This window comes from Myripristis murdjan, chromosome 6 (genome assembly GCF_902150065.1).
Source record: "Myripristis murdjan chromosome 6, fMyrMur1.1, whole genome shotgun sequence".
Lineage (NCBI taxonomy): Eukaryota > Metazoa > Chordata > Actinopteri > Holocentriformes > Holocentridae > Myripristis > Myripristis murdjan.
The window spans coordinates 16,771,089-16,795,037 of NC_043985.1; the positions used below are offsets into that span (position 1 = coordinate 16,771,089).

Sequence of the window (23,949 nt, forward strand, 5' to 3'; positions counted from 1 at the left end):
TGAAGGCAAGCTGAAAACCCAAATGAATAGCTCTAGAGCCAAAAGCACAGAATTCCCCTATGGTTATTTCTTTATGGTTACGGCTTCCTGTACTGTCTCTGATCATACTCTGTCGTGAATAGAACAGTGGTGGAAAAACGCGTAGAAGATCATAACTTATAACTACGTGATAGCTGTAGATGTTGGTGATGCAATAATATGGCAGAGCTTGAAATATCAACAGAGACTAATCAATTAGCGGCGGCCTTGATGGTTAAATTGCTTGCAGAGCAGCTGAGCTTAAATGTCAATACCATGTTGGTAAGAGGAATTCATTTAAAGGCAAAACATTGAGCGGATGTAGATGAAACTGCTGTCTGGCGTTGAGTCTTTCCTTTCTTTGTCGGGCCCTCAGTGGCCTGGCCTTTCTAGTCTCCCTTGAGGGTATGTCCTATTGTTGTGCTTTCTCAGTCGTCTGTGCTGATCTCTCCTCTCACCCCCATAACCGATTCAATGAGCCTCTGTGATTCTATTGCTCCACTTTCCCATGAACAGGTTTCCATGGAAACCAAAAATAATGCAGACCCTCACCACTGTTGCTCTCCACCAGCTAATAGCTCTCTAAACAGGGGTACAGGAGAGACTACCCTGCAACAGGCTTCAGGATCAAATCTGACCACTCCTGGGCTGAATACTAGATTATAGCCATGATGATGACAGTTATGTATCTATCTGCTGCTGTTTGAACAGACTCTGTCATGGTGCTGGAAGAAAAAACACAAACGAAAAAATGAAACAAAATGTAAATTGATTTCTATGTGTGCTGAATTGCTTGAGGATACGTTAGCAAAGCTATATGGTGAATTTGTTATTCTTTCTAATAATTTACACACCCCCTCAGCTCCACATGTATTATGTAGCCATTGCACCACTATGGAGATTTTTATTGATTCCCTGAGTATGTATGCGCTGTAGTGGCTGAATTCAAGGCTTTGTGATAAGGGAGTGTATCATTCCAGTGCATCTCCCCACTTCGCAGATTTGGCTGTTTCCCCACTCAGGCTTTGATTGCCTCTGGTAGATGTAATCAGAGCCCTGTATTCTATATATGGGGGATGGTGTGTTGCTGCCACTGTCAGCTGGGTTCTGTGTCCTGGTGAATCTGATGTCTGCTGGCAATATGGTGTGTCGGCTAGATGATGTGGCTGGTTCCATCAGCCAGAATACTCCTGGGATATTTTCCATCCCCAGCCTCTGTAAGGATGAGCATACACTGCCTGTATTTCACCATCTAATGTGGCAAGAACTGCATGCTGTTCATGCCTCCATAGACAGCTTGCCATATCTGATGCTATAGTTGTCAGTGCCAGTACTTTGAAACAGGCTCCAAAGTATTGTCAGTCAGAACCCTGCTGCTGACTATTTTTGCACCAGCAGTTTAATTGGCTCTCATTGCTATATCATTATTTTCAGCTGGGAGACACTTGTGGCAAAGCATTTTAGAAAAGTAAGAAGTTAAAAGCATTTACGCTCATTAGACTCACTCGGCTGGAGATGCACATTGACAGTTAAAGTCAGCAACATGTAACAAGCAAGGTATGCTATTTTCAATGAATAATGCATAAGCTGAGATGCTAATCAAGATTTGCGTCAGAAGCTCTATGAGGAGAGAGTGGTGAGTGTCGGGTCCTGTAATAAAGGGTAATTAACCAAGTAGGAAGGTACGCAGGTCTTAATAACTCACGGCAGGCATTAAAATTTTACCTGCCCAGCACATAGGCCTGGATTGCTACTGTGGAAGGCAGTAGTTTTCTTTTTTCTATTCTCTGACCCTGTTAATTTTGCCCTCCAGCTGAGAAGTGAAATATTCACATGGATAAAACACTGTTTCAGTCTTAGATTAGCTTGCTGCTGGGAGCGAGTGCTTCATAAATAATAGATGCAAACCCGGTCATTTTAAGTGTCCTAGAATTTTATTTTCAATGTTTTCCAGCACCAGTCTTATTCTCATCAAATGAATTACACAAAGCGTGACAAATGTGCCTCACTTCTGGCTCTTTGCTGGAGTCTCACTGTTTATTCATGTCACTGGCTCAGTACATGACCTCTGCTTTTCCTTGTGTTTCTCTCCAACAGCCCATGAAAACAGGAGAGGAGCAAAGACCAAGAGAAGTTATCAGCTTCACCTGAACAAAGACGAAGCACAAGCAGATACACATGGTATGGCACTAACATAGAACTATTTCATCTGTATTCTCTGTTGAAACACACATTGCTTCTCAACACAAGGTACTCTTTGCATCTTGAGTGCTTCATTGAGGCTTACATCTTTCATCTGTAAAATCACCTACACTTCAGTATTCCCGTGTGAAAGACGTTTCTGCCATTAGTTCTCCCTAAGCTTGTGTGTCGTTGCAGTGATGCTGTGAGTGATTTTTACCAAAACCCACTTTCCCTACGCAGAGAGTCAACTCCAGCAGATAATATGTTAAACCTGAAAGAGAACCAGCAGAAAGCCCTTGTAGACAGACTTGGTTTAGTAAGATGCTGACGACAGAGGCGCAGGGCCATTGTTACACGGTCAACAGGAGGCAAGGTGCCGGCGAGAGTTTGTGTGTAAAGCAGGTCCTATGTGCACAGACAGCCTGAGTGCTTTGTCCCTCACCATCACAGTAGGTCAGCACTGTTCTTTGTTAGCCTCTGATTTGCATTGGCATTTATAACATTAGTATTCCAGGCATGCCTGAGCAGCAGACATGTATAGATTGAGAGGTTAAAGGGGAGTTTAGAACCAGACACATCATTCGTAATCTACTACAGCACATAACCATAAAAGCGTGCAACCACACCATCTAAACTGTGTGTTAAATGTGCAGGTACCATAAAGTTGTAACCATTCATTTGAAATGCACTTTGTTCTTTATAAGTACTGATGCAATTTCAGTGATATATTCTTTAAACAACAATAATCTGAACCAAGTGCTCCAGAATCACTTAGCATGTACTAAGCCCCAGCTATATGTCACATTAATAATCAAGTACAAGGTGGTTCAGCTGTAGCAGCAGATTATTATTAAAGCGAGATTAAATAATCATGAATTTTGCAACTTACACCATTCACACAAAGTTATTAACACACTTTTTGATTTATTTCCTTGAACTCTGTATTTGCAGTGGGGCCTCTGATATATGCGGATATCGCTTTTATCTGAGGCTCCCACAAAAAACACAAACACACACGCACTTTATCCTCAAGGCTTTGTTTTCATCTTTGCATTTCATCGCAATTAAACCCCAGCCTGTACCACAAATTAGGTTACATTGCTGCTTTTGCTATGTTTCTTTTTCTTGGCTGAATTTTAATCTCTGTATGCAGCTTTAGAAGTACTTCTCACAAAACAGTTTTTCAAATAATCAGCAGTGTGCTGATGAACAGGTTTTCGACATTCTGCACAGGGACTCTAGCTGTGTTCCAACTAACACATGGCCTTGTAACAGGGTGTGAGTGATCACTCATTAGACAAATGGCCGGCCAAGCTGTCCCCCTGCTGAAAAGTGCTCGACACTGTGCTCCTTTGTTTTCTGTAGCAGGAACTAGTGCTAAGTGGAGAGGCCAAACACTACTCAGTGGACAAAGACTACTCTCACCCCATATCCCGGTAGCCTAGAGACCACTGTCCTTCTTGGTGAACACATGGATTTGGACACAGTCTTGGAAAGTTTCCATCATATCCTAAAAATCTGCAGAGGAATTCACAAAATCACCTATTTGTTGCCCCTCCCCCCTACAGAAAAATAACAGCTCAGATTAATGATCTGTTCCATTGCTTTGTACATGTTTCTGTTCTATCAAAATTCAGATGAATAGAGCCATATGAGCACTTACATGTGTGCATTACTGTGTAGTCTGTGTTCCTGTATATGCTGAAGCTCCTCTGTGTCCCTTTGTATCTAGTCCCCTGAGGCTCAAATAGTTGTTTTTCCATAAATCAGGACCTGTGTCTCCATTTGTTTACTTCTTCCGAGACCATCTGTGATGTAACTTGTGTTTGTGTGAAGTACTGACAAAGAGGACAACTTGAACTAAACTCAGCTTCTATTTAGAGCAGCATCCAGAAGGAACATCCCTGCCTTTTCAGTCATTTTAAGTGGAAGACTGGTCAGTGTAGTGTTGGTGAGATTTCAATTTTTTCAAACTGTGGACTAAGTGAATGGATCATTTGCTGTTTTGTATTGATTCCACTGAAGGGCAGTGTTTTTTCCACTTTGATTCAAATCTGTTTGTCCTACTGAGGTTAGGAATCACATTCATGAAGGAGACCTTGCCAAGGAAGCGGCATCAAGGCGATTATAGTGAAATATCCTTAACCAAAGCACAGATAATCTCTCCCATTGTCATCACAGTAATTATTGAGCATTTAGTCCTAAATTGAGTTATACTGTAGCTCATTTTTGTGGAAAGCCCCAGTGGCAATATGTCATCTCTAAAGCTCCCCCTGGGAAAAGCCCTAGCTGTGTCCTAACAGGCGTCTGCAGAGAAGTGTTTATGTGTTCATTGTTTGCTGCTACCACATGCCCTCACTCCCAGACAACCAGGGATCTAGAGGAGTAAGAGCTTGAACTCCAGGGGATCAATGCATCATTGACCACTGCCTAGTGCGGTATTGATCCAGCCCCACACAGCCAGTTTGTATCTTAACTCAGCCAGATAGAGGTGCCGACACAATTAAGTGAGAATCTCTGCATTGGAGCGTCTTGTGTAAGAGAAATTGGAGTATCACACACTGGTGCTGGATACAAGCCAGAATCTCCTCATCATGATCACATGTCCGCTAGCTGATCCAGCCAAGAAGCTGGAGGGCGATACCAGATACTAACAATGCCATTTGCCTTCCAGTCTCACTTAATGGGATGGAGAATTCATTTCACCATATGAGTATGAGTACAGCTGGATGTGTGCCCAGTTGCAATGGTAAGAATGTGGCCTGCAGTGCTGTTGACAACACATGGTCAGTCTCCATGTGTCTCCACTGTGTGTTTGTTCTTACTGGGAGCCTTCTCCAGTTAATCAGCCTATTGTGCAGGAGTGTGTCAGCTGCCTGGTCAGAGAATTTCTGCCCTCAGGGATTCACATAATCTCATTTCTATGCTGAATGGGTCAGAAGAGCGCCACTCAAAGGCTCTGATGAGAACTGGTTTAGATTCACAGCACGCATTGGAACAAGGAACTGAAATGATAAATGGCTTTGGAAGGCAGAGCGAATTCATCAGAGACTGTCCACTTTATGTGGTGATCTTGCAGTGCCTGTAATGCAGAAAGCCTATAACGTTCACCAATACTAAACATTTATTCTGCAAACTAATTAGGCTACCTTGCCTCCAGGCAGGATAGTTGTATGTCCCTACGTGGGCTTCTAACCAGCAGTCAGGACATTGGCCTCCTGCCAACCAGTTGCCCTAACTACCTAACCAAATTGAGTTCCTAAACTCTGTTCTCTGTGTGAGCTACACCCACACAAACTGTGTGCTTGGTTGCCTTTGAGCGACTTCTGTACACTTTCTCTCCGTGGTTGTTCCCTGTTGTCTGCAAGCTGTATGCCCTCTAAAGCAGCATACAGTGCTATAGCTGCTTAGCATGCAGTACACTTCAAAGCTCCTCAGTGTGACAGCACAGCCCAGGGCTCATTCCCTCCTAATTGGAGGTTCATTAAGGGACAGGGTGTGCCTCAGGGGAGCCCTGCTCACTGCCACAGGAGCCTGTCTTTATTCGTATTTTTGGGTGTTTACTTGCCGAGAGTGATTTAGGAAGTCATGGAGAAATATGAAATGGGTTTTTAATTGAGATAAAAGGTGAAGCTGCATGTGTGTGGTCCCTTAGTGTCATTGTCAGAGGGTATTAGTACAGTCCAGAGGGGGGCTGTGTAGTGTATAACTGAAGGATACACACACCTGCTCCAGCTGCATAAGGAGCCAGAGGACGATTTGCACCCTCCCCAGGGTTCAATTACAGGTGATCATTTAGGGGGTCAACGACATTTAAAGGGGTCAAGTTCCAACCCTTATAATCTCAGCAGTGTCTAGGTATTAATGATTATTTGGTATGCAGGCTCATGCTTGAGATGAAGTGGGCTGGCTGGTATCTGGGGATGGGGGCAGTGGTGACGGTTTGGCTGGGAGCAGACACAGTGTCCTTGTCTTGCTGATCCATTTGTCCTGGGTGGTAGCTAGTGGACCGGGGGATATGGACTCACTTCATTAATCGTGCTGAAAGTGTCAACTTCAAGGAGAACCACCCAAGGGTGTTCTATTTATATTGAGCACACTCTCTCTGTGGGTCTGTGTCTTCCTTATCTCTTAATTACAGTGAGTTGACATGGCCATCATGGTTGATTGTGTTGATGCACAGGCCAAGCCAAGCGGACTGCTCTTTTTCCGAGTTAACCATGAAGGACGGCATGCAGTAACATAGCAACATCTCTGAATTCCTCATCTTCAAACAGAAAATAATTTAGGTCATATGGGTTTGCCCTCATTAAAGAGTTCTGTCTTCTTTCTGTACTGTAAAGTTGATTTAGGATCAGTTCTCATTACTCTGCTGTCAAACTCAACCAGGCTGGGCTCCACAGCCCAAGCTGGCTGTGAATCAGTCACTGCTTGGAATAAGCATAGCTTTGAGCAGGATCTTAGGGTCGTGTGGCATTTCATGATGTCAGTAATGGGAGACGCTGTAGATGTAGATGGAGCTGGCATTTACTGGCTGATACCTCAGGGCAAAGACTGCTTTGCCGCTTAGATTGTCAGATTGAGAACATATTAGTCATATATTACCCACTAACAAGCACATTATCTGCAATGATAGTTATGCAGTAGTCCTCATCACTGTGGGTGTCAGAGTGTTTGTTTATAGTGGGTGGATTTGTGCTACTGTATACACACATTAAGCCAAACCGCTTTTTATCTTGATTCATTGCTAACATGGCCAGGCAACACACCTGAGAAGGATCTGTCCTTAATCTATAAATTTTCACTGTGCATGTTAGTGCAGGACTGGAGCTCCTCGGGTGTGAACCCTTCTTCCTCTTGTCTACTTAATGTACCCAGCAGAATATTCAGAGAGACTTAGCGGTCTGATCTCCATGGCTGGGCTGTGATCGATGAGGAGCTGCCGTCCCATGGGAGTCATGGGAAAGACCAGTTTGTTTACTCTGCACTTTCTCCGAGGTCTCTGTGGCAGTTTGATTTATACTGTGCTGGTGTGCACCATGGACTTGTTATTTGGAGCCTGGCTCGGTCCTTATAGCCCACTTCATTTTTAAACATCCAATGCATTTTAATGCATAAAAGAAAATTGGCTCCAGATCTGACAGTGGTTTGACCCTGAGAGGAGAGAGAGGGGCAAGAAGGTTGAAGCTTGGAGAGAAATCAGACATTTTGTTTGGGGCTTGAGATGTGAGTTAAGCTCTGAGAGTTTTTCCAGCTGACTCCCCCCCTTCGTTCCGCCCCTTCATCCCTTGCTCCACTAAATGGGTTTGCTCTCATCATAGGAGCCCGAGATTCAACAGAGAGAGCAGGAGGTATAAGAAAGAGGCCCCTCTCTAACACTTTTGCTGTGAGCCTGTAATGTATGCAAATCTCAATTAAGACCTCCTGTGCCCTCGTTAGGGCTCTCAGAAGGGCTTAGGAAAGGGAGGGGTTAATTAAAAACCATCTCTGGCAACAAGGCTGCTGGTTACTCTCAGAACCACACTAGGAGGAATAATCAATACCTAAGCATATCATTATGATTTAGAGGAGGTGTTTAACCGCAGCTTTAAATCAATTTCTTTAGGTCTGGAGAGAGAAGGAAAGGGAGAAATCAAAAGCGTTCAAGCTGGTGAAGGGAGGAAATGTTCCCACTCAGTGTTCACTCCGCCCTCATATCTTTAGTATTGTTCAATTTTATTGTCAGGCCAACTTTCACAAGCACACAGTGAAACAGGGAACTTTTTTGGGTTATTGCGCAGTCCAAACAAGAGCAGGATGGAAAACAAAACTGCGCAAGCAAACACAGAACAAGACAAAACAGTCTAACCCAGGGGTGTCAAACTCAACCACTGAAGGGACCGTACTAATAAATTGCAACCAATTCAAGAGCCAAATAGTGCCTATTTTGATTAAATGCCTTTGAAAAATATCAAATAATCAAGATATGTCTCGTGTAATAAAAATGATTCATACACAAGCATGAACTTTACATGAGACATTCCTCCCCAAAAAATAAAACAAACAAGGATATCTAAAACCAAACTGATTAAATAGTAGAGGATGATATGACAAGAGTCTAATGCATGTTTTGTCCAATGTTTGTTTTTTCTGGCACATTATATCTGCAAGCCTACCCCGAATCTTTTCAAATGACAAATAGTTTCATCACATGGAATAAAAAAATAACCCCTAAAAATAACCCTAACCCATAACTGATATTTTACTGAAGAGAAATCTACAGTCACATGTTTGTATTCATACATGATTATCACTGTCCCACAAATCCAACTAGAAATAAAAAAATAAATAAATAAAAACTAGAAATAATATTTTCATGTTAAACCACAAGTCCTTTGGTCAAAATATGCCAAAGTAATCCAAAAGTCACCAAAGTATGGGCAGACTGAGTTGTGACTACAAACACAAAACAAAACAAAACCCTTAACAATTACTGTCTCATAATGTCTCCTAACGTTATATTCTTTCATTATGGCCACGTCAGCTACACATATGTGTTGGGTTTGTACATGGGTTCGTAGTGTCCGAGTTGTGGGCTGGAACTGGGCTGGTATTAACAGAAAATCAAAAGTCATCTCGCAGGCTGGATATAATTGTGCCATGGGCCTGATCTGGTCTGTGGGCCTGGAGTTTGACACATGTAGTGCAGACAGAGGAAGGCCTATGGGCTATGGCTTAGCTCAGCTGAAGGAGTGAGTCTGAAGTGCGTGGGTAGAGGTGAAAAGGTCAGGGCTAAATCAAATTTGAGCGACAGCAGAGCCCTTCCACTCCCCACCTCACCTGTAGACCGACAGGCATCAAAGCCCGGGTCGATCGTGGCCCAAGCTTCACCACTGCCTCAGTGAAGCAGAGAGATCACCCAGAGGAGTCCTTTCACAGCACATCAGTCAGGGGAAAGACTGCCTGAAGATTATGAGATTATGTCTGATGGACGTACCGTAAAGCTCAGACAGAACAAGTGAAAGGAAGTCATTTGAACTTTTTTCCTTTCCAGTTTGGCTGTGTGGGTTGCCTTGTTGCCCAAACCTATTTACAGTTCCTCGGAGAAATGGCTTTTTAATCTGCTTGTTACCCAGCCTCAAACAGGCTATCACTATGGGAGAGCAAATTAATAATCACAACTACAAAGCAAAGAGTGCCGGTTCATTTGTGCCAAATAATTAATTTTCTTCTTTCTCCGAGACTGCAATTATCGCTGCCCCATGGGTTGCTTCCACCTCTGGTTTTAGAGAATACTTGGACAATTTTTACACACTCTGAGAGGAAAATCTTCACTAGTAGCACAGTTTGTTGGTTAAACAAGTGCTGCAATGGAGGCTTTGTTAATGGGTCAGAAATATACACATACATACACACACATATGTACGTGTGTGTGTGTGTGTGTGTTTGTGTGTGTGCTGGGTCATGGACTCCGTGACACCCATGTTGTCTCTTAATGAAAAAAGAGGGGCTCTTCATTAGCCAGGAGTGCCTCCTGGATGGGCCCTCATCAGGCAAAGTGTGTTTATGTCAGGTAGAAGGATGGCCGGTGGGACCACAGAGCCCCTGCCTCCCATTACATTAAGAAAGAGAGGCTCCAGTAAAGGAAATATGTTGTTAGTTAATGCACATGAAGCCCAAGTCAGGACTCATATCTTTAAAATGTGTGGAGATAATACAACGCAGAACCCTGGAACCCCATGTATCCAGAGTGCTGATAGGGAATCAGTTCATCTGGCAGTAAAGACTACAAACTTACATGAGTTGTCACAGTCTGTTGTGAGATGTCTTGCGTCAGGTTGAGCTGACATCATGAATGTGTTGCCCAAACTTGTAGTTACTCAGGAATTGCTCAGAAACTCTTGCTGGTACAGTAAGCCGGAGGGATAATACAAGGATTTTCTGCTGAAACTGGACCAGCTAAACTGACAGGTCTGTGTGTGTGCTTTGTATATGTTTGACTGGCAGAACTCATTAAAAATGTGAGTGGGTTTTACACTGTTATTTTCCTGGCAGTTTCATCCGAATGCCTATCCACACAGTAAGAGAAATGTGAAAGCTGTGAGAGCACTTGGCAGAATTCATTACGTGGCAGGTCTGTGTGTTTTATGTTGTGTTTTCTTTCAGGGGCAGGGAGAAGCTTCAGCAAGAGGGACAACCATGGAGGGTGACTGTCTCAGCTGCATTAAGTACCTCATGTTTGTCTTCAATTTCCTCATCTTTGTAAGTACTCTTCGATTCTCCCTCTCAAAGATACTTTTATCTGGCCATCTCTGATGTTAGTGTCAATCTAGTGATTTTAGCGGGGCTCATGGTTGCCCCCCACCCGGCTGACTAATGGTGCCACATTTGCATTTCATTAGACGAAGGCAATCTTGATTCTATCAAATTCTCCTTTGATTAGATTTTAGTGTGCTGACACACATCTGAGGCACACTGTGCCATGCGGAGTTTGTGACTGGCACCTGAGTTTATCAGTCTTGATCAGACAATCAAAGGTAATCCCATTAGAGTGAGCTTATAAAAGGAGGGGGGTTGGGAGTAAGCAGGTTCCTCTCTTTTCCTGCTTTATTAAGCACAACCAAGCCTTTTAGACACTCTACTCAAACATGGTCGTTCAAGGCTGAAGTAATAATGTCACCAGCCGAGCGAAGAATGAACTTTGCTGTTAGTGCCGCTCAATAACAACCGTTGTTTTGTCCCCGCTACCCCTTTGTGTTTGTTGTGACTGTTTCACACCCATATGAGACAAGAGTGTTTTTCAAGCCCACTGAGCTTTCAGAATGCCCCCTTCCCCCTATGTGCCATTTATTTAAAGACACCCGGGTCTCTCCCTCTGTCAGGAAGACGGGGATTGTGAGAGACGTGCATGAGGCTCAGATCTCTTCCCCCTACCTCTGTGGCTTTTCTTAATCACATGAGTCACCCCACGGAGGCTGAAGATAGGGTTTTAGTGAAAGGGACGATGGGAGAGGATGGAGGCAGCGGTATAGTGGAGTTCTTTGACAGGTGGGGGGTTAGTTGAAGTGAGCAAGCTATCTCCACCTACCCCCCATGAAGGCATTAAGGCTTTGTAGATAACCAGCCATTTATATCTCCCTGAACCCTCCTCCCAACCTTTCAAAAATTTGCATTTCACTCAGATGGTCAACTGTTTTATTCAACTATTCAACATTGCCATTTTTACTGCCCAGGAAAAAAGGCACAAATTTATTTTCCATTAAGGGATATTGACGGTCCAGTTATTTCCATATGATAATATCCTCCTGAATTTTGAAAAAAAGAAATGCACCCAATTTCTGTTTTCTCTAGTTTTTATGTTTGCTCTTCCTCTCTGTCAGCTGGGTGGCTCCTTCCTCCTGGGGGTTGGAGTGTGGGTGCTGGTGGACCCCACAGGATTCAGGGAGATCGTGGCAGCCAACCCCCTGCTGTTCACCGGTGTCTACATCATCCTGGCCATGGGAGGCATGCTCTTCCTTTTGGGCTTCCTGGGCTGCTGTGGAGCCATCCGCGAAAACAAATGCCTGCTGCTCTTTGTAAGTAGGCTCCTGCGAGGGAATGCATCAGTGGCTGGCAGAGCACTGAGGAATCAGAAATGTTTCTGCTCTTGTTTGTGTGCATGTGTGTCGTCTGCCAGTTTAGGGACTGTCATGCTCGAAGTAGGAAAGAGTGCTGTAGAAACCAAATGACCAAAACAGCCTTTTATTTGCCTTCGTGCATCAAGCCTCATTCATACTTAATGCAGAGTGAAGTCGGCACAGCAAGCTTATGATTTTTTTTTAGTGACTCACATGCACTTCTCCTGACTTCTCTCGCCCCCACCCCCCTCGCTCTCTCTCTCTCTCTCTCTCTCTCTCTCTCTCTCTCTCTCTCTCTCTCTCTCTCTCTCTCTCTCTCTCTCCCTCTCCCTCTCCCCCTCTCTCTCTTCCTCACCTTCTTTGCCTTTGTCCCTTTGTCTTGTGGCAGTTCTTCATGCTCATCCTCCTCATCTTCCTGGCAGAGCTGGCCGCTGCCATACTGGCCTTCATATTCCGGGAGCATGTAAGTTGACTCAGTGTTCATTCCTCCTTTGAGGAAGATTAAGATTAAGAGATTAAGGCTGCTGCTAATGATTATTTGCATTGTTGATTGATCTGATGATTTTTTTCCCCCAATTAAACGACTTATGCCAATCACAAGTTGTCAGAATCAAAAGGATTATTTGAAAATTGCTTTCATAGTCTGACCAGAACCCCCCCTCTTCATTTTAAAATTATATGAAATGGAGTAAAGCAAGCAAACCTCAGTAGTTATAAAGCTGTGACTAGCAACAGTTTGGTATATTTACTTCATAAATTATTAAAACATTGAATTATCAAAATCCTAATTGATTCATTTTCTGTTGATTGACTGATCAGTTAATCAGCTTATCATTTCAGCACTTCCTGAGACTAACATCCAAAATAACAACAACAAAGTAGCATGTCAGAGATAAAAGCAATCTTTCTTGATTGTATGCATTTTTGTCATACAGAAGCCTGTATACATATCGGATCAGTACTTAGTATCGGTCAATAGTCCACTATGTTTTGTTCTCTGTATTTGCATTGACATTTAAAAAGTAGTATTGTTTGCTTTGGCATTTAAAAAGTATTGTAAGTATTATTTTATAAGTACTGATACATCCCCTATTGTTCCTGCAGCTCACCAGGGAGTATTTCACCAAGGAGCTGAAGAGACATTATCAGGGGTACAACAACACTGATGTCTTCACCTCCACATGGAATGCCATCATGACCACGGTAAGGCCACAGCACGCATGGCACAGAGGTTACATACTGTAGCTTTTACCACCAGCACTGTGGAAACAAGGAGGAGCTATGTTTTATAGATACAATCCTAGACTTTTAGGTCAATATTCATGCTGGGCTGGTGCGCGCACACAGTCGACCACAGGCCAGAGCACAAACAGGCACTCAGCCACGACTTCTTGTCCCTTCCCTGCTCTCCTGTGCTCAGTTTGACTGCTGTGGAGTGAACAGCCCGGAGGATTTTAAGGAGAGTCTGTTCAGGCTGATGAACCCAAAAGAGATGGTGCCAGCAGCCTGCTGCCAGCAGACCAGTCAGCCCGGGGACATGGCCTATCTCAGCCAGGAGCAGTGCTTATCAGGCAATATGATGTTTCGCCATAACAAGGTAGGTACTGACATCTTCCATACCAACCCCCTGCTTTTCCTCTCTCTCTCTGTCTAAACCACCTCCAGCCCTGGGCTTAATTAGAGCAGGAGACAGTTGAGGGGTGACATCCAGGGACTAACTGACTCCTCCATGGCTGATTAGTGCTTTTCCATGTTCTGGGTGTCATGGGAGTCCATCTTATGTGGTATGGCGTGGAATCAGTGGTGATATGAAATGTGCATGCATGAATTTGTGCTTGTGTGCATCTGCAAATTTGAATTTCTGTCCTGCATGCATGCATATACAAAAAAAGAGAAGATTAGGGGTATTTGAATATGAGTTTGCATTTAATAACCAGTTCTAAATAGCTACATAAACATGTGCACACGCAGGCTCCCACACACATGCAGGATTCTTTATCTGCTCGTGTGTGAGATGAATGCCTCGAGAGTGAAATGTAATTACAGTGAAAGCTGAACGGAAGAGGTTTTTCTGTCTTCTCCACCTGTTGTTGTTCAAGCCACTAGAATAATGCGAGATACCCGTAAGGCGTCTGTCTCTTGCATTCACACAAAGAGCCCCTCATTAAAAGGCAATGAGGCCGGGGGCCCTGCTTCCCTGCCAGTCAGTATGGCCTTTGTTCAGAGCCTGCACTCACTTAAAGCTGTGATGCTATTTTTATTGTTCCTATGTGTTGCAGCAAGCTTATATTGATTCTGTGCTGATTGTCACATCTCTCTGTGTGTCCACAGGGCTGCTACTCTGCAGTGGTTGACTACTTTGAACTGTACATCTATGTGGCTGGAGCTCTGGCCATCGTGGTGCTGACTATTGAGGTATGGACTTCAGTTTAGTCAAATCATCTTTTTTATACCTATGTGAATGGTAATTTTAGAACCTTGTAATTCTGATGGAAAATGGAAAATTTTCCTTTTCTGTGAGTAGCATTATTTTGTATGGTGAGAGCTCCATCTTGTGGTGAAAGTTGATATTACAAGAACATTGCTGCCGTTAGGTTGACTCTGCAAGATTATTTGTCATGAAAAGTGCACAGTGCAATTATAGGTTGGCATATGAATTGAATCATTGGTTTATTTGTTCATTTTGTGTTCTAAAGTTTCTTTTTTTCTTTTCCTTCCACAGCTCTTTGCCATGGTCTTTGCAATGTGTCTGTTTAGGGGGATCCAGTAAAGTAGTTTCACCTGTGAACTTTTTTTAAAGAAAAAAATAAGGGAATTCAGGAGAAGAAAAAAATGGACACCTGCAAATTTGTTGATCTCTTTTATATTGGTTAATTGGTGGGAAACAAACTCTGTACTTCACAGCTGGACTTTTGAGGTACTGGGTGGCAAAAAAAAAAAAAAAAAAAAAAAAGATACAAACCTTACAGAAAATGGGAGATCGGAAAAACTGATGTAACTGATTTGTATGTAAAATGGAAACAAGTAATTTTGTGGACCAGGTCTAGCACAGACTGGGCATAATGTGGACCGGGCATGAGGAGGACCAGGTGAAGCCTGAGCAGAAGGCACTGCACTGACTTTTGGATGAAGAATATTTATATTGAGTAAAGTAGAGTTGGCTTAACTGTATAGAAAATGTGTGTTTTATGTACACTTTGGCTGTTACCCCCTCCCCTTCATATACTGATATCACGATCCCCCCTCTACATGACTTTGACAGAGCCACACTTCTTTAATGCTGTATTATATAAGCTTAGTGTGTGACTGAGTGTGTGTGTGCGTGTGTGTGCGTACGAGCATGTGTGTGTGTGTGTGTGTGTGTGTGTGTGTGTGTGTGTACATATGATCTTCATGAAAGTATGTGAACCAGTGTGTGTGCATGTGAGCCCGTGGTTCTTCAGACCCTCCCCAAGCTTGAAAGCCAACTTCTGATTCTTTTTTCAATTTGTATGGTGCTGTTTATTGCAGTAGTGGTTCTATGTGGTTTTAGCTGGTGAAATGTAAGTGTTTGCATTTGTATTAGATTCTTGAAAAGTCAATGACATAAATGGCATTCTAAATTACTGTCCTTGTGTTTTCCTCAAATTGGTGCAATTTCATACTTTTGAATTATACTTGGATTAGACGTAGCCTAAATGGTCTTATTTGTAAGTCTTTTTCAAGTAGTCATTATTAATGATAAAGAATCTTGGCAAAGGGGCAGCACATATGTTTGTTTTGTTTTTTGTTTTTGCTTGTTTGTTCTGTATTATTTTTTTGTTTGTTTGTTTGTTTGTTTTAAACCCAGCCAGGTCAACTAACAGCATATGATTTCCCCTTTTTTCATAATCATTATTAACCGTTACAGTCTGACAAGAGGGAAAAAAAGGCCTGCTCGGAGTGTGGAAGATTTTGATATACATACATAACTGAAATTAAGAGCTAAACAGGTTTGACCAATGCTAATGTCCAACATAAACACGTTGACGTGATTTGTGGTTTTTGCTTATCTAAATAAAAGTTAGATTGAACACAAGGTTTACCACTGTCCCAGCCAATTAATTGTCCCTGAGTATGAAAAGGTAAGGCAAACTAAAACAAAGTAAACAAAAAATGGTATCTAAGAATTTTTATATGCAAAAGAAAGGATTATGTGCAAGAAATGATATTCCTTGTTTCCTGGTAGGATAGGTAGAATCTTTTCACATCAAATTTTGCTTCTTTGTAGTTTTTGGGACATGTCGTTTTGAAACAGCTGATTCTGTGTGTAATAAAGGTGATAAGGATACAAATATGACAAGTTAGTATACTGAGGTGAAATGTAACTCAAACTTACACCTAAACAACAAAAAAATAAGAACAAAAGGAAAATGTAAATATATGAAATGTGCTCTCAGGCTCAGTACAGCATACTGAATGAAGAATAGCAAACAATATAAATACAAGAAATGCACAAAACTTTAAATATATGCAGTATGAATAACCACACATGGATAAAGCAACTGTTTATTCAGTGCATACACACAGGATACACAAAACTGCACCATATTTGCATTTCTAGGCCAACAGATGGTCATACATATGTACAGCAAGTGTCAAGGCTTGTACTGAAACACTATTCGCTTTATCAATGACTTGTCGCCAGTTCACCTTACCAGAAAGAGCAGATGGACGTATGCAGAAAAGGTGTGAGTATACCAGGACATATTTGCATTTCTGTCTTTTCTCTTGAGCAGAGGTCGCACAAATATATTTCCAGAAATATGCACCATCATCAAAGTAAATAACATGAAAGAGTATGATTCACTACATGCCTATAGGCTTCTCATGATGTGGGTAAGCCCTGTGGAGCAGGTGTGACGGCATTGTCCCTGCCTGTCTTGGCCTGATAAGTGTGAAGCAGGGGGTGCACAGAGTCGGTCGCCTGGGCCAGAGGCGCAGAAGGAGCAGAATCTCAAAGGTGTTGGAGTGTGTGTGTCGGGTGGTAAGTCCTTATAGCTCTGGCTTGAACGAGTAACACCTGTTACTTGTTCACTCTTTCCTGGTTACTTTCCATCATTTGTCCCGGCTGCTTATAAGCTGTGATTTTCCTCATCTGCCTCCATGCCTCCTGTGTCAGAGCTTATTTTCAGCTCTCTCCCTGTAGGTGTTTTTTTCCACCCTTAATTTTATTCAGCTCAGCTTCAGCTTTAACATCTTCCCAGCCCTCAGCCCTGAAAGCCTCGTTTGCCTTTTAAGGAGGGGTGTAATGTCTTTTGTAATTCAGTGTGTGTTATAAAGAAAATATGTATGGAGCCAAAGGCGTCGTTTATATTTACATGCAGCCTGTCTGAAGTCTTCTTCTGCTGTGTCTTCCATTGATGTACTGAATGAAGTTAGAACGGAGGAAAGTGGAGGGTGAGAAGAGATGAAGTCACCAGATTGCAATTAAGGCAATAATGTGTTGGGCATGTGTCAGAGTCTTTAAACTTTCCAGTATAGCTAGACGAGACTCACTGTACCAGAGAGCAAAGCTCTCTGTGTCCATACTACTTTTTAGAGTGTGCTTTGCCATAAACTTTGTTTATTACTTGAGGAGATATAGTTATAAATACAGTAAGTAATTATTTCAATGCTCTTTTTGTATGTGTAATCAGTGTTTGAGAATAGTTTAGGGGTAAATAAACCAATAATTAAAATTTTAAATTCAGACTCAGGAATGTGGAACGTATGTTAGTTAGGGTTACAAAGAGAAATCACATGATTTTATATAAGGCACTGCAGACTTAGACAGGATTTTTAAAATATTATTTAGTTTTATTGTTATTTTTGAAGTAACTGTTAGAATTTTTAAAACTGCATAAGCATATTCCCCAGCACTGTGTGTATTTTAATTAAAAGCCTTTTCAGGGATCACAGTTACATTTCACATTACATCAAACATGTGTATTCGGACACTGGTATGATGAAATAGTGATAATACTGGCTTAAGCCTCCCTAACACCCTAAAGAGTAGAACACCTGATTCTGATTTTACTTTTAAAGCCCCAGTGAAACGTATTAAGCATCACTGAAACACCTTTGAGACATTGTAAATGTGTTAAGCCTCCAGCTGAGCTAAACAATAGCCAGTTAATTTCTCTTCCTCCCTCAATAATATAACTCAGAGCTCATTACCTTCACCTCAAGAAGGGAAATGTGAAGCTCTTTTGCCTGTGCAATTTATCCTTAATGGGTATTATGGAAGAAAACAGAGTTTACCATGATACATAACTAAAATGAATCATAGAGCAGCTGAGAAAACTGGATGCTATTTTCAAATTAATCAGAAAACAGCAATAAAACTCGCCACATGAGGGCAGTAGGGTTCCTGCATTCACTTAATGCAGCTTTTGATTTCCACTGGTTAAGAAGCAGTAACAAAAGAGACTGATTTTAATGAAAAGAGAAGGATTCAACCTCTCAGTTACAGAAAGTAGCGTTATTCATAAGGGTGATGTAAGATTCACAAGTTAGACATGTTTTTCGATGTGCAATCATAGATCTATTCAAAAACAGACATGGTTGTCTCCCTCCTGTCAAGCAGATTATTGGTGGTAATGAAATTGGTGTTGCTGCTCGCCATAGACCGGCACCTGTACGCTGTATGTTATCTGCAGATGTTGCCCTTTCATTGACTCTCTAAACAGTCAACCCCAATGCGCTGACTCTCAAGAGGGCTCAAATTTTTATCCTACAAACTCCAAGTGTTGACTGAAGCAAATTTGACATGACTATAAGGCCGTATCCTAAATTAAAACAGTGTGTCTTTGGTATTTTAGGCACATTTTGTGTTTGACCTGCTGATGAGAGAGTAACCACCAGTAGCAGTCAATGTGTCAGAGTGCCCGCCTTCCCTCCCATTTAAAATGTCTGCATTGATTCAGGTCAGGATCGCACTGAATATTTAACAGCTGCTAAATGTTACCGGTGGTCAGCACCATGGCTCCTGGTCTTGGGCTTCCTCTCCCTCCAGAGTGCCCAGGTCAGATCACACACGTGTTGCATTAACACAGGCTGGAGGTGTGCTATTTTCCACCGAGACATAGTGGCATCAGGGTTTCACAGCACACAGTGTAAGAGTTATTATGCAAAAAATTCTCATTACATGTGCCAGTTACAGACGGTAGGGATTTAATGTCTTGCTCATGGACACTTCAGCAGGACAGACACTTGCCAAAAGAGACACTTGAGCCCTGGTCCCCTCGTTGAAGGTCTCTTTAACCACAAGGCTATCCTGCCACCCCAAATATGGTCAGTTGTGTCACCTCTTTGTGCTGCAACATCGCTTCTCCCTCCCGTATGACAAGGCTTGTTATTTAGACCAGTGAGATCAAATGCAAGAAGCTAAATTTAAAAATCAATTGAAAACCAATCTCATGAAAATGTTGTGGGGTACATATCCCGTGGAGTTTTCCGTGTGTAATATCATACCCGCTGAAGACCACACTCATTTCACTGCATAAGACCAGAGTATTAAATTTGGGATTTATGAATTGACAACCCTTGCTAAAGCTTCTTGCTGAGCTGTCCAATATGTCAGCCATTTCCATGTGAATTGTGGTTGCCAGAACAGCCTGGCAAAAGTTCTAGGATCTGCTCTATAGTAACAAATATTAAGGGAAGAGCAAATAGTGAGCGAGATCCATTCACGAAAGTTCCTCTGATCTTGATATGCTATGAGTTACAGGGGTGGAACTTTTAGCTTTCCTGTTGCTGTTGTAGGAATTTGTGTAAAAGCTCTTAAAATAATGTTTGATTCTTTTTAGTTGTGGGTCACCGAGGGGAATTGATGTTGTAGTATTTACCTCTTTGTTCTAGAGTAGTCTTGCATCTACCACCACATCTCTTCTCTCCTCATAAAATTCCTACCAGGAAAAGGGAGAAGAGAGCAAGAGATGGGGGTGGGGTTGAAGGGCTCCGTGTTCAGTTTGTTTTAGCCCCCTGTTTGGAGAGGAAACTTTCATTGCTTAATGATTTATGAGTGGTTAGACTCCCAGAGGAATTAGAAAGTCCTTTTTTCCTGCGTGTAATAACCCACCCTCTAACATAAAACTTAAGTCTCTCCTTGTGTTATGTTTATCCAGTGTGAAAGGTGTTAGGTCCGGTGGAGAGTCTGAGGGCCCAGAGAAGCCCCTGAGGACTGTACAACAGAAACCATACCAGGGCAGACGATTCACATCTGCTGCGATGAGACCGCAAAACCCATTGCGAGAATGTGAGAATGTACAAAATATTCTCAATGACACAGTTTGATATACAGGACATGCAGAAAACCAAATAATACTGCAAGCCCACTATAATAGCCCGGGATCTGGCTGTGAGCCCTGTTGTTGTGGTATGAAATAACAGAACTGTCCCACAGCTACTGACGAGTCCCACAGAACTAGCAGCCTCTGTGACGCACAGTGTGGTGCCAACTACCCAGCATGAAACAGGAAGTGAGCTGAAATGGCCAGGACATGAGTCTGCTGGGATGGGACGTTTCTCAGGCCTAGCATCACCGCTGTCATGAGAGATCGCTTATACTCTGTGACTCACTCCTGAGCCATGTGTTTTTAGTCTACGCGACTTGGATTTAGTTGTTGACTACAAATAGATAGTCCCAGCCACCCCATGTGAGAGGACCACAAAGAGCTCTGTGGTAACAGAGGCAAAGAATAATGTCCAGTGACAAGCCATCTACTGATAGTGACTATATGAGGGCCTCTCGTATGTACCGCCACTTCATTATTCCTCATTAGTTATCTCGTTCTGTTTGGGAGAGTCATCATTTTCTTTGTTCTTCCTATTTTTCTAGCTGTATCGTTTTCTTGCAGCTGGAGACAAATGCATGTTTAGGCCCTCACTGTCCTGTCTTCAATGCTGCCTGTCAATCAGGACCCGGTGCACACGAGTCCGCAAGAGGTCAACTGTTGTGTATTTCTGACCTTTGAGCTCTACAGCAGGAGGGCTCCTTGTGCAAATGCACCGAACACGGCCGGACTTGAGTACACAATAAATCAGAAGGATGCTTTACCGCCCCCATATCCACCAGATTCATAATTGGAAGCATATTGTAGAGAGGGGAGCAAAGGGCTGCCATGAGGGTTAGGGGGTGAGGGGGTTGAGGAGGTTAGAAACACAGCCTGATAACACATTTGAAGCGTGTGAGGAGGGAATCTGCATGTTTTTGGTGTGGGATCACAGAGGCTCCTCATCTCGATATTGTGACTCCTCTGTTTTAAAAGGCTAAACACGTGCAGAGGTGCAAAGCAGAGGGATCAACAGGGTGAGTCGTTACACCACTACAGCATGCAAGTAGACAGATGTAACGTGTTAACAAGTCATTCTGTCAGTCACGTTATTCATGTTATACTATATGCATATTGTATATATCATGCTTGCCATTCAATTTGATTCTTTGTCCTCGCTTGTTATCTTGACACTGCAGCTTTTCCGCAACAATACACTTAAACGCTGATGCCTGAGTGTTGATTTAACCCACTAACCCGGTGGTTAGATCCACACTGTTCACCTCTTTTACCCTGCCCAAACCTACTTCCATGTGTCAGTACCACTTTAAATCCTTTCCCTCTCTGTTTATGTTAGCATGTCAAAAAGCCGCACTAGACATTTCCACACTCTAATAAACTGGAGTTTTATTAGTGGGAGTCAGTGAATGATGCAAGGAGTCGTGAGGCTGTCTCCATGGTTACAGACCACAGAGATGTCTGTCAGGCAACTGGCAGAGCGTAGGCTGTTTGGTGGCCACTGTCAGCTGATGGGAAAATGGAGGAGAGGTTGGAGAAGACCACAGAGTAACAAAGCCATCTCATACCCTCTCAGACATGGGAAGATGCATGCTCTGATAGACTCACTTGGGGGTTGGCAGTGAATTCCTTGTAAGTTATAGCCTTGTACAATGCCCACTGCAGGCAGTAGTACTTTTTTCTTTTGGCTGAATTCAAACAGTATGTCCTTAGCACACCTCATTATTTTCCATGACAGGAGCATAGAAGATGACCAGGTGCTACACAAAATGTTTGGAAAAAATCCTACACATTTTCTCTTGGTTGCAATGAACACATCAAATAAGAATGCACACACTTTTCAGTGTTATAACCTCCTGTAGCTGCAACCACTGCATTGCAACTGATGTGACTGTGAATCATCAACCTTAAAGAAATGAAACCGATCTCATTGACAAAGCTGAGTTGTAGAGCGCATTGATAGAGAAGGCTGGCCAAGAGCCAGAGACACCATTAGAAGGAGTCCAGGGAAGTGATGTATCCATGTTCCTATTTCAGTAAGCCTCCATGCTGATCTCTCCCCTGAGTCTTCCTCCTATAATGACCTGTGAGAGCCAGCAACACATGGACACATTACGGCATGCCGATGTAAATTTTGAGGTTGGTTTAATTGTGTTGGTTGGATGTAGGTCCTAAATATCCATGTCCCAGCAAGCATTGTTTCGAAAAGTTGAATTTTTTTGCTCAGACAGTTCTCTTCTGGTTCTCGTTGATGTTGTTTTTTTCTGGTTTCTTTCCGCAGTTGCTGGGTAAATCTTGATAAAAACAAATATTACTGCTCTTTACTTACTGTGGTTAAGGACTGGTTTCTTCGGTATGTCAGAAGCTTAGCTAAATTTGAGCTGTTTACTAGCATTCTGGGTTTTAATGAGGTATGTTTCATAGGATGACATGATGTATGCCGCCTCTTCCTTTTCAGCCCCCCACTCTTCTCCACTTCTGTCTCCACACAGCCTTGCTGAGGGGCCGTACTGCTGACTTATGACCACAGCAGGAGGCTTCTCCGTCTTTTATGTCCCTTAGGACAGCATCAATATATCAGCTTTCTGCTCTCTCTTTTGATTTATGGCAAGATGTTGCTTGAAGTTATTTGAGCGAGGTAGGCTCACAGCGCTCCTAGTTGTGGTTTTACAGCACAAAACATGGACTCTGCAAATTTACATGTCTGACTATGTGGGGAGAGCTGCATTTTATGGGTTACTGTGCCCGTCATTTTCCTTTGGTTTCAGTTCCCCTCAACTCACAGCAATCAGTCCCTTCACTCGCCCAAATGTGAGTAAAGAAATTTGATTTACTGTGCAAGTGCAGGCTTTATTATCAAACCAAAGGGATCATTTAACAGTGAAAGCCGAAGTGTCAGGTCTAAAATATGACCTATTAGAAATGTTTTGCTGAAAGCTGATATAAGTGGTGATTTACGGCCCTGGCCTTGCTAACGATGGCCCTTAATGAGCGGTTCAAGCATCCACTTGTTTATGGAGCAGGTTGATTGACAGGCCGACCGATGGAAAAATAAAGTAGTGAATGAGGAATTGGATCTGTCCCCTCTCTGCCATATCAGCAGGGCCCTAATGTAGTGGGGTGAACTTTGAAGTGCCCTAATGGTCTTCATGGTCCCTTAACCGTGCAGGCTTCTATTAAGGGTGTCAGTGGAGCCTGGCTGGAGCAGCGTGACCCATTAGGTTTAATGAGTGCTGTTCAGGGCACAGTGGGCTGCTCTTCTTCCTCTCTGCTAGTGTTTATTTATCTCATCTACCGATGTCTGAGATGGAAGTGCAGAGCAGAGCTACAGAGAATGTCACTTTAACCAGCACTCCATTTTGTCGTTGGGATCTCTGCTTTTATCAGTCCTGTGACGACATAACACAGTCTTAGATAGTCTCAATGGGATTATGATGAGAGTCTGATATTTTTTATGTGTTTTTTATTTGTTTAGTATATATGCTGGATGTGACTGGCTGCTTTTCATTCAGCACATAAATCAAGAAATGATTATTGTTTGATGAAAGCACTTCATCAGAGAGGTTCATCAAAGCTTGATGAAGCATGGCCTGTCTTCTTCTGAAGATGCTGCCCTATTGATGATCTCCAGCTCCTCTGCAAGGGCTGTCAGGTCCCGCTGAAGGCTTTATTGGGTGACAACAGCCATCTCTAGAGCTTTCCACCCCTTCGTGCGATTAGAGTGTTCTGTAAAACTCTTGTATAACTGTGGAAGAGCCAGTGATTGTTGCTGAGAGCACAAAGAAATGGGACGGCTCCAACATTCTTCACAGGGCAAAGACCATGGCAGTGGCAAGATGTGAACTGGCATAGGTTATCTT

At 42.8% G+C, this 23,949-nt stretch overlaps 1 protein-coding gene across 1 annotated transcript in view; it reads left to right on the top strand.

The window, feature by feature from the left end:
• The window catches only part of tspan18b (tetraspanin 18b), a 30,859-nt gene extending 15,456 nt beyond the window's left edge, over nucleotides 1–15,403 (top strand). The window contains exons 2-9 of the mRNA XM_030054569.1: nucleotides 2,116–2,199; nucleotides 10,348–10,443; nucleotides 11,562–11,756; nucleotides 12,187–12,261; nucleotides 12,903–13,001; nucleotides 13,219–13,395; nucleotides 14,130–14,213; nucleotides 14,521–15,403. Of these exons, the coding sequence (XP_029910429.1) occupies nucleotides 2,197–2,199; nucleotides 10,348–10,443; nucleotides 11,562–11,756; nucleotides 12,187–12,261; nucleotides 12,903–13,001; nucleotides 13,219–13,395; nucleotides 14,130–14,213; nucleotides 14,521–14,568 (777 nt within the window). The 5' untranslated portion in view covers nucleotides 2,116–2,196 and the 3' untranslated portion in view covers nucleotides 14,569–15,403. The remainder of the gene's footprint in view (nucleotides 1–2,115; nucleotides 2,200–10,347; nucleotides 10,444–11,561; nucleotides 11,757–12,186; nucleotides 12,262–12,902; nucleotides 13,002–13,218; nucleotides 13,396–14,129; nucleotides 14,214–14,520) is intronic.
• Nucleotides 15,404–23,949: the final 8,546 nt, after the last annotated feature.